The sequence below is a fragment of the Xyrauchen texanus genome, chromosome 27 (genome assembly GCF_025860055.1).
Source record: "Xyrauchen texanus isolate HMW12.3.18 chromosome 27, RBS_HiC_50CHRs, whole genome shotgun sequence".
Classification (NCBI taxonomy): Eukaryota; Metazoa; Chordata; class Actinopteri; order Cypriniformes; family Catostomidae; genus Xyrauchen; species Xyrauchen texanus.
Window position 1 is genome coordinate 37,505,028 of NC_068302.1, and position 10,243 is coordinate 37,515,270.

Here is a 10,243-nt window from a genome sequence, read left to right on the forward strand (position 1 = left end):
TGTTTAGATGCTGCATCAAGAAATTTGACTGTTAAAAACGCATCTCAAGACACCTGCGTTCTGCTTTTGTCATTGCGCTACGTTTTGTGCGAGATTACGCATGTTGTGAATGGTTACTGTCTTTTAAGCTTTGGCCAGTGCTACACATACTTGAGAAAGTTCACCAGAATTGAACGCTTTTGCAAAACAAAAAAATCTCCTGGGGGTGCATGCCCTTGGACTTCCCCAACAAATAAGGCTAGCTATACTTTAGTCAGATTTCTGTGCATACCCTGAGATGAACTCTTGCAGGTGCCCATGATCAACATGACCCATTTGTCATTGAATAGTGTCTCTTAATATCCGTTCTGTTCTCTACGGTCAGTTGTTGATATAAAAAAATATATAAACCTTTAATTCTAATCATGTATGGCACAAATGAGATTAAGGCCATTAGAGTCCTCTCTCATTAACGTGCGCTCATTTTCGGATGTTCTTTACATAAATGCTGGCCTATCTGTGTTTGTTCTTTAGCTCAGCAGGGTGCTGATGGACAGGATGACAGTGGCAACAGCTCAGAACCCACATCCTCAACAGAACCAGCCAATCCCACAGCACAAAGTAGAGCCATCACCACGGTGACACAGGCCACGGCCACTCCAGGACCATCAGTACCGGTATGAACCGCTGTCTAATGGGATTGCTTGTTTTTTGGGACACATAATAGCAAGTGAACAAAACATCCTTTGAGAACACGTGTATATATTCCACTTAACCACCAATAAATATTACATAAAGCAAAGTTAAAAGCAACTTCGGTTTGTCACTTCTAATATTGGTCAAATGATAAGCTGTAATGTGGACCAGATCTTATGTGGATTGTCTTGGTCATTAATTTGACAAATGCTTTAATTTGGTTCTCATGTATAAAGATGCTCAAAGTATTTTGTCTTCTTTGTGCAGGAGATCTCGTCCATGGCTGGCTCTGCAGTGTTGGGAGAACTACCGGGAGAGGCAGAAGCCATGGAGCAGTCCAGCACTGAGGCTGTAGCAGCTGCAGAAGAGCCCATGCAGACAGAGTGTCAGGGAGAACTGGGCGAAGTGGGAGCCGTTAGGGTGGTTGCCATAGATGAAGGTACAGCGGGTGATGGGAGCACTGTGCTACAGGTTCATGTTGCCATGGAAGCGCAACCCAGCCAAGGAGATCAGGCTGAGGTAGGGCCAAAAAATATTTAGTAATCATGTGAATTTCAATCGGTTTGATATAAATCTTTACTCCTTGTATGAATAGATCTGATGTGTATTAATATGTTGCAAAATGTGCTGTGAGTATTAATATAGAGACATTGAAATGTTGTGTAACGTTCTAAAAAAATTTAGTCAAGGTCATTTTAATTTAGATTTTGTGACAATTTTCCACACTCTCTCAGACCCTTGAAATTACCTTCTGTACCTTTTAACTCTTCTATATATGTAAATGACCTCTGTTGTGATTTCACTAACCTCTGTATACCAATGTAGTTCACTCATTTGTTCATTAGTGGTTCAAGTTACTAAATATTGAATAGTTGTTTTTAAATTGATTTACTTTGTTTTTCTATAAATAGTCTGGGTAGACTGAGGAATGCGCTTTGGGATGCAAACGTTGTCTACATGAAAGTTTTGTTTTTCATCACATGTCCCCTTTAAATGTCATACCATGATTTTCTGTGTTAATCACCTTTGTATTGGTTGACTTGATAGAATATTTCTTCCTTGTTCTGTGTACAGCAGATGGAGGCAGCAGAGGCAATGAGTCTTGCCGCTCAGGACTCTGAGGCTCTCGCTCTGCCTCAGGAGCTCATGTCTGCAGAAGGACAGCAGACAACTCTCATGGTGACTGGACTGACCCCAGAGGAGCTGGCAGTGACTGCAGCAGCTGAGGCTGCTGCACAAGCTGCGGCTGCAGAAGAAGCTCAAGCCCTTGCCATCCAGGCTGTGCTACAAGCAGCTCAACAGGCTGTACTCCGTAAGTGAATAACAGACATACTGTATTAAGAGCTCAGTAAAGGTTGTAGACTTGCCAAGGGTGACCCATGTAACAGACAGTCTTGTGCACCAAATTATTGTCACTGTTGAGTGCAACACAACTTTAGCCAGACTTTAAGAAAAGTTTGAATTAGGTCATTCAATTGCTTGAATGCAAAATGCAACCCATCTATCATAACAGATGTGTAGATCAAATAATTTTAAAATGTCTTTTCAGACATTTAGACTAGAGATGACCCAATACCATTTTTAGAATGGGTACCAATACTTCCTTTTCGGTACTAGCTGATACCGTTTTTGATACGGAGTTTCATATCAACAGTTTATTTCAGAATATATCAAAATGGTGTCTAAATAAATGAGTTCATATATAATTTTCATATTTAATCAAATGAAAACATGGGATACACCGATCCGATACCTGGATCGGTATCGGCTCCGAAACGGCTCAAATTATAATACAATTTTTAATTATCACACTAGGACATAAAGTTAATTATCACACTAGGACATAACATGTTTTTAATTTGTGCACTGAATGTTTACGGAATGACATTCGTACGTCAGATGTATCAGTTTTTGGTATCTGAGCATTTTTCCAAGCATGAGTAAAAGTACATGAGCGCTGTATTGGACCCAATTCCAGTATCGCTATCGGGGCATCCCTACTTGAGACTGATTAGAACTCCTGATATTTCCCAGTTGACAAGACACAAATGGTTTCTTGGTGTTGCAATATATTTGGCATAATTATGTAACTTGTCGGCATAATTACGTAACTTGTCAGCCTAATGTATTTCCTGTTGACATTGATTTCCTTTTTCTGTCCCAGGTGAAGGGGGCGCAGGTCAGGCCGGGCAGCAGTCCACCACCATCCCAATAGTTTTGACCCAGCAGGAGCTTGCTGCTTTAGTTCAGCAGCAGCATCAGCTGCAGGAGGCACAGGCAGCTGCAGCAGCAGCAGCTGCAGCCCAGCAGTTGAGCGCTGAAGCGGCTGCAGCCGCAGCTGCACTGCCCACAGAGGGCTTGGCACCAGCAGACAGCCTCAACGATCCAGCATCTGAGAGCAATGGCCATGAGATGGCAACTGCTGTTCCGGTTACAGTGGCACGTCTACTTCCTCGCACTTCTGCTGAGAGTAAGAGTTTAAGCAAATCTTTTAGATGAGAATGCGTTCTTGCACTCAAACACAGCTGGATGGTGTGCAGTTACGAATGCAGGGATCTCATACTACATTAACCTGACACAGCGACCTAAAAACACGGTTTACGACGCAACGCAACTAAAGTGAGACGCGTCCTTGTAAATTGGATTGTGGACTGCAGTTCAGTGATAGTTCAATGTTCAATAATATGGAAATTTACAATTGCATTCAAAAGACACTTTTTATTTTGTCTGTCTCATCTGCCACAATTATGTAATGCATTTTAATTGTCTGAATTATATTTACTGTATATTATATTTAAATATAATCTATAATTAATCATTATATAGAGTTATTGTTTTTTTGGGATCCTTGTTCTGCAAATATTTATGTATGCAATTTAATTGCGTTTTAATTTGATTAATCCGCATATATTACTCACAAAACAAATGGCTTGACAGCCATTGTAAAAGAAAACATGGACAAAACAACAAACAGTTATGTACATGTTATGTTTGATCAAGAAATCATATCCATTACAGTCACTTCTTTCATCTTTGTTTTATGCTAAAATGTGATTTATTGGAAAGGAAAGATTAACAGATTGTTTACTCTCATTCTCAAACCTAGTTTGAAATAATCCACTTACTCTACCAAGAATGTTTGTTGTCTGAAAAGATATTGGACGATGTGGGAGTGGTCTTCTTTTTTGGTGCTTGTTGAAAAATGCCTCTTGTTGTTATAGCTTTGGCCCCATCAAGTACTTTTGCTCCATCTCAGCCAATGGTAGTCGCCAGCCACCCTGCCAAGATGCAAGCTGCCACCACTCTCACAGATGTGACCAATGGGATAGAGTCTGCAGCTGGGGTGAGTTCTCCATTGGCACTTAATAATTATTTCACAGATATCGGTGATTGGTATAATTATTTCAGACATTGTATTCAGAATATTGTTCAACCAAGTCTTTGTTTTAGAAGCAAGATGCACCTCCAGCTGTTGTGAAGCCTCCAGTGAAGAAAGAGAATCAGTGGTTCGATGTTGGAATCGTCAAGGTGACAAACATGGTTGTCACTCATTATTATGTGCCGGCAGATGATTCACCCGTTACTGATGTAAGTAATGAGTAAGTTGCTCCAACAGTCATGTATCAAACAGTCATTGAAGTCAACATAAAGCAGCGTTCGCAATGTATTTGACTTCTGCAGTGTGACTTATTTCAAAGTGAAACGGGTTGAAACAGGAAAAAAAAAATAGTCTTTGACTTTCTGGCATTGTGTCCTATGGGAATTGATTGGATTGTGACAAGTGATCTCTGACATGTAGTTGGAAGTGACAGGTTGAATATAAAAGGGCTTTATGACGGCAGCTAAAAAGTTGTCATTTTTAGAGGTGGAGCAAGTTATTAAATTATGAAAGATTACAAAAACGTATCTTTTATTTTTTCCTTTGGAATAACATGCACTAATGTATCATGCATAATAAGACCAAAAATGTGTATTAAGCAAATTGGATAGAATTTGACTTGATGTTATTATAGTTTTCACATTGCCAGCTATTAGGCTATGTTCAGACTGCAGGCACATTTTTCTCAAAACAGATCTTGTCAGGCAGACTGTCCGCAATATTAATTGCAAGTGATCAAATCAGATTTGTGCGTTCAGACAAAACCAACCTAACTGCATGGGTTGCTGTGGTAACGACGTAGGCGTATCCACATGACCATGCTTTCAAAACAGATGCGGGGAAAAGTGGTGCATCATCTTGCTCTCCAAATAAGCGCCCTGTCCAGTCGAGGTGCAGAACTCCTCCGTCACACAAGAACAATTCGACGGAGGAGACTGGTAAATATTGTTTGTGCTGCAGTCACCGAATTTTTATATCATCGTTGTGTGTCACGTTAAGCGATGCAAAAGACCATTTGACATCCGAATTGAGCAGCCAGAGCATCCGGACTGAGACGTATCTGAAAAAATCAGATTTCAATCGCATTTGAAACCACTTCCCGATGTGGTTCTAATCCGATTCAGAAAAATCTGATTTCATGTGTTTGTTTTTTTTTGCTGTCCAGACTATCAAAAACTCATACAATCTGGATATGCAAAAAATTCGATTTTTAGTGGCAGTCTGAACAAGGTCTTAGTCTTTATTTATCTATTTATTTAGTCTAATTATTTATTTATTTGGTTTTTAAGGCTAAGCGAAGACACAGGATATTTTTTCATGGAGAATCACTATGGTGCCATTTTAAACAGTATAAAAAAAAATTCTTGGGCATTTCCTTTATCGCTGTACATAAGGACGAATTGAACTCTTCTTGTCTGTGATGTTGCAGGATGATTCTGGCACCATACCAGACTACAGCCAGATGAAGAAAATAGAGCTGTCTCCTGGCACTGCGTACAAATTCCGCGTTTCTGGTATCAATGCGTGTGGCCGTGGAACGTTCTCTGAGGTCTCTGCATTTAAGACCTGCTTACCTGGCTTCCCTGGAGCACCGTGTGCCATTAAAATAAGCAAGGTTGGTTGGTCACTGCACACTAAATTTAAAAAAAAAAAAAATTATTATTTTTGTATTTAATTTTTTTCTCTTCTTCTCCCTGTCATGATGGCTAAAATAAAATTCTTATCCAAAATCTTTGATTTCAGAGTCTTGATGGTGCCCACCTGACCTGGGAGCCTCCTTCAGTGACGTCAGGGAAGATCATCGAGTACTCTGTGTATCTGGCCATCCAAAGCTCACAGACAGTCGAGGCGAAAGCATCCGCTCCGGCACAGCTCGCCTTCATGCGGGTGTACTGTGGGCCCAGCCCGTCCTGCCTGGTGCAGTCATCTAGTCTCTCCAACGCCCACATCGACTACACCACTAAACCTGCCATCATCTTCCGCATCGCCGCCCGCAATGAGAAGGGCTATGGCCCTGCCACACAAGTCAGGTGGCTACAAGGTGTGTAACTCCGTGGCATCATAGACTGTGATAGTTATCATTAGGGATCCCACGATAATGGAAAACCTAGAACTATCAGGGAATTTTTAAATTGTCTTCCAATCCTGGAAATGAATAGAGAATTAAAAAAAATTAGTCTTTTTAAAGTTTAAACTTTTTTTTGTAAATATAGTTAATGAAATCTTGAAATGGGCATGACATGAGGAGTCAAAATTTCCTTAATCTTTTGAGGTGATGATTGGTCATTTGTAGTATAAAAACATACTGTACATTTCAGACCTCAACATTTGTTGAAACCGAGCTGCGAAATCGACTCATTCTCTTCTACTCCATATTGTGATGTCACACTGTAGTAGACATTTGCATCTGTCCAGCTTTACAACAACACATGAACATGTACTTTACCTTTAATCACTTCCGTAGTCCGCCCAGTAGTGGTGAGTAAGTGGTGAGCAAGTGGTGAGCAGTAAGATGGCAATGAAAGAGTACTGTAGGTTAGTTAATATTAGCCAATCAGAACAGTGGGTGTTTACTGTCAAGTCTTAAAAGACTTTAAGACTTGACGCTGTTTTTGACCGAGGGTCAAAATGAGGGTTGAAAATCATAATTTTCAAAAAATGCATGACTCTTTTAAATATTTGTATAGTAAACCTAAAGGAACATATTAAAATAAAAAGGCATGTCATGACCCCTTTAAAAGTCATTGAATTTTCTATACTGAATACACATTTTTCTAGTGATGCTCTACTCTAAAATGGCTAAATATTGCTCTGGTATAGAATAAAACTTTGCTCGCAAACCATATTGATATCCAATTTGTGACTGATTTATTTTAATTGGTCTGAATCAATTCGAATTTTAATAGCACTTCTGCAGAAATCACAAAGTACAGAAAAAAGATCATGGAAATGCATGGCTCAAAATGTGAGGGAACCTAGTAATATGTTTGAATGCAATGAATGAGACTTTTTTATTTTTTTTTTTTATTTAATACTCTTTATTTGTGTCTTTGCAGAAACAAGTAAAGATGGCTCTGCAGCCAAACCAGTAGCAAAGAGACCGGTCTCATCCCCTGATATGTGAGTGTCTTTTTCACCACCAATAAATAATGCATGCTTATTTCATCTTTCCTAAATATAAAAGGTATGATACATGTGCTAAAAAGGTTTTCTACTCCTGAATCCCCTTTGTAGGAAAGGCACTGGTCCAAAGAAGGCTAGATCTGACCAGTGAGAGCTCATCATGACCCCCTGAACCTTGACTGAACTTCACTTCCTGGTGAATGGCCTTCCTGCTTCCACTTCTCACCCCATTCCAACCTCAACAACCAGAAATGGCAGCCAAAAATAAGAGAACGTTTAAAAAAAAAAAAGGAACAGAGAATCAATTTTTGAAAAGACAGCACCCATCAGTGGACATTTCGGTGCCATGGACGCCTTATTTCAAACTGTATTTTTTATAAAACCATTCGCGTTGTCCTCCCTCGAAGTATAAAGCACATATCTTTGCTTTTCCTGATGACTTATTGTGTAAAAAGATTCCAGCAGCAGCGTTCAGTCTAGTTAACTTTATTATCAGATATTCATTGTTTTCCTCCCTCAATATTCATTTATTTTTAAACTTATTTCAATACAAGCAATAGAAAACAACGAAAAAAATTCCTATAATGTTTTCATTATTTGGGCAAGTCTGTATATTTAAAAGATGATGGAAGAGACACAAATGAATGCGGACAATGCAGCGTCACCGGGAGATACAGCAAAATATATAATAAAGAAAACCAACAGCACTTGGTGATGCTTTTGAGGGGAAAAATACTGTAATTATTCATTCACTGCAAGTCCGTAGCCTGTCTTTCATCACTGTGTTCATATATTTGCGTTGATGGACAGAAACAAGGACCGTAATGCTGAAGACAAAAGACTTTAAGCAATGTGATGAATGGCATACTATTGCATTGCATCAACTAGATCTTGTATAAAGCCGAAAAATAGTAAATGGTAATACAGGAGTTCATTGTGTGTGTGGTTTATTTTTGTAATATTGTCTTCTTTTTTTTCTCTCTCTCTCTCTCTCTCTCTCCAAGATAAATGTCTTTCCTTTAAAAAAAATCTAACATGTTAACCGCTCGTTCCTTGTCTCCATACTCCAATCATTCATAAATGATTTACACTTATTTTGGGAATTGAAGTGTAAAATCTATGTATTTCTTCCAAAAAATGGCCCACGTTAAACCCCCCTTTTTTTGTTGCATTCATTTGTTTGCCATTTATTAGAGCCTGCTGTAGAAAAATAAATGCTTTTATTTAAAAGGTTTCCCCTGTTATCCTTTCACTAGTCTGTAGTTTCTGTACATTTACTTTCTGAAGCTTCTTTTTATATGCTTGATTTTGTGAGTTGCTAGAGACAAAATAAGATTGTTAAAATGTGCAGCAAAAGTTGGAACCATCTTTATAATCTGCAGACTGCTGTGGTCTTGTTTAGGGATGTAGACCTGTGTAAATGCTAAAATGGTGGAATTGTAGGAAAGGTTTGACCGGTATGTTTTTTTTTTTTTTTTTTTTATGGAACTTGGAAACAGTTATTCCTGTTTTCAGCAGTTAGAAAGCGTTTAAGACGGATTGTTGGCTTAGCCAGAGTTTGAACTCGGTTGTAAATTAGTTCTTTCACATAGTAAAATGAAAAACTCTTTGCCTTTTTTTTTTTTATATAATTATCTGTAACAAAATGTTTTTACATGTTGTCATCTATTGATTGCTTGTGTCTTGACATATAAAAGTAATTTAATTCTGTCTGTTTGTTCATTTGTGGTGATGCCTGCTGTTTACTTTATTGCATTGTCATTGTGTCCAGTGGTCTTTGAGATATGTTATCTATAAGCTAGTATAGATGACCATCAAGAGATTAAAGATTATTTGTATCTGGACAAAGGAAAGATATGGCTTTGGGACATCAATATTACTCTTCCAAAAAATGTCTGCAACTGAATAGAATTATTTTTAATTGAAAAAGGCAGAACAACACTTCAGTGATTGGTGTTGCAAGCGATTTTAGCCAGAATGTATGTATGTATATGTATATATATGTGTGTATATATATATGTGTATATATATACATATATATATACATATATATATATACATACACATATATATATACATATATATATATGAGTTTTAGCCGCTCTGGAACTTCCATGAGACAGAGCCATTGAATTAGACACTCTTTCCAAAACACCGCCCATCAGTGAGATATCTCAGGATAGTTATTTCAGTGAGATCTGTCAGGAAAAAGGAACATTTTCTGCATACCATTCCATAAAAAATTTGCATATATCACCTCTAAATCATCATTTATTTGTCAAAGTGTTTCAGTCAGTTATTCTAAAATGGAACCAAGGCGAGGATACAACAAATAGATACAACTTGGCAGTTCTATATGTAAAGATGGGAACATTCACCCCAAAATAAAAAAAAATTGTCATGTACTCACCCAATGGCCTAGATATGTTTACAGCGTGAAGCATTTACATGTTTCCTTAATCATGGTATAAATATTAGGGGGGCTTGTTTTGATTGTGGGGGTACCTTCCCCCATCCCCCCTGGAATCTACACCCTGGTACTCCCCCTCATAATGTTCCAAACCAGAATGAATTTCTTCTGTGGAACATGGAAAGCGATTTGAGGCAGAATGACAGACTCGGTCACCATTCACTTTCATTGCATCTTTTTTAATATTTTAGTCAAACAATGAAAGCGAATGGTGACTGAGGCTAACATTCTGTGTAGCATCTCTTTTTGTTTTACTTAGTCATACTGGTTTTGTACAAAATGATAGTGTGTACAGTTTTATTTGTTAGTTATCCCTTTAATATTATGGATGTTGAGGGTTCTTTACTGCCGGAATGGTTCAGTTAGCTTTGTGTGGACCTTATTCAGCGTAGTGTTATATTTACTGGAATGAAAACGGGATTGTTAGGAATAGACAAAGTCTCTTCAGTGGGTTGTAAAGTTGTTTAAACTGTTTTTCATAGTTCTTAAGACAAAACATTGAAAAAAGCATCTTTCAGTTTTGTTTTTAAAATGAATACAAACTCAATGACGAAAGAGTTGTGAAAATAAGATGTGATCTAGGTCCTTAGCTGTAT

The 10,243-nt window shown here is 38.1% G+C and overlaps 1 protein-coding gene across 4 annotated transcripts in view; it reads left to right on the forward strand.

The window, feature by feature from the left end:
* Positions 1 to 8,881, forward strand: part of LOC127620714 (host cell factor 1-like) — a 28,042-nt gene extending 19,161 nt beyond the window's left edge. For 3 of the 4 annotated variants that reach the window (XM_052093912.1, XM_052093913.1, XM_052093915.1), the window contains 10 exons: positions 514 to 656; positions 943 to 1,194; positions 1,750 to 1,987; positions 2,840 to 3,145; positions 3,897 to 4,018; positions 4,126 to 4,263; positions 5,484 to 5,669; positions 5,798 to 6,095; positions 7,111 to 7,174; positions 7,289 to 8,881. In XM_052093912.1, the coding sequence (XP_051949872.1) occupies positions 514 to 656; positions 943 to 1,194; positions 1,750 to 1,987; positions 2,840 to 3,145; positions 3,897 to 4,018; positions 4,126 to 4,263; positions 5,484 to 5,669; positions 5,798 to 6,095; positions 7,111 to 7,174; positions 7,289 to 7,328 (1,787 nt within the window). In that variant the 3' untranslated portion in view covers positions 7,329 to 8,881. The remainder of the gene's footprint in view (positions 1 to 513; positions 657 to 942; positions 1,195 to 1,749; positions 1,988 to 2,839; positions 3,146 to 3,896; positions 4,019 to 4,125; positions 4,264 to 5,483; positions 5,670 to 5,797; positions 6,096 to 7,110; positions 7,175 to 7,288) is intronic. The other variant, XM_052093914.1, reaches the window with a different exon arrangement.
* Positions 8,882 to 10,243: the final 1,362 nt, after the last annotated feature.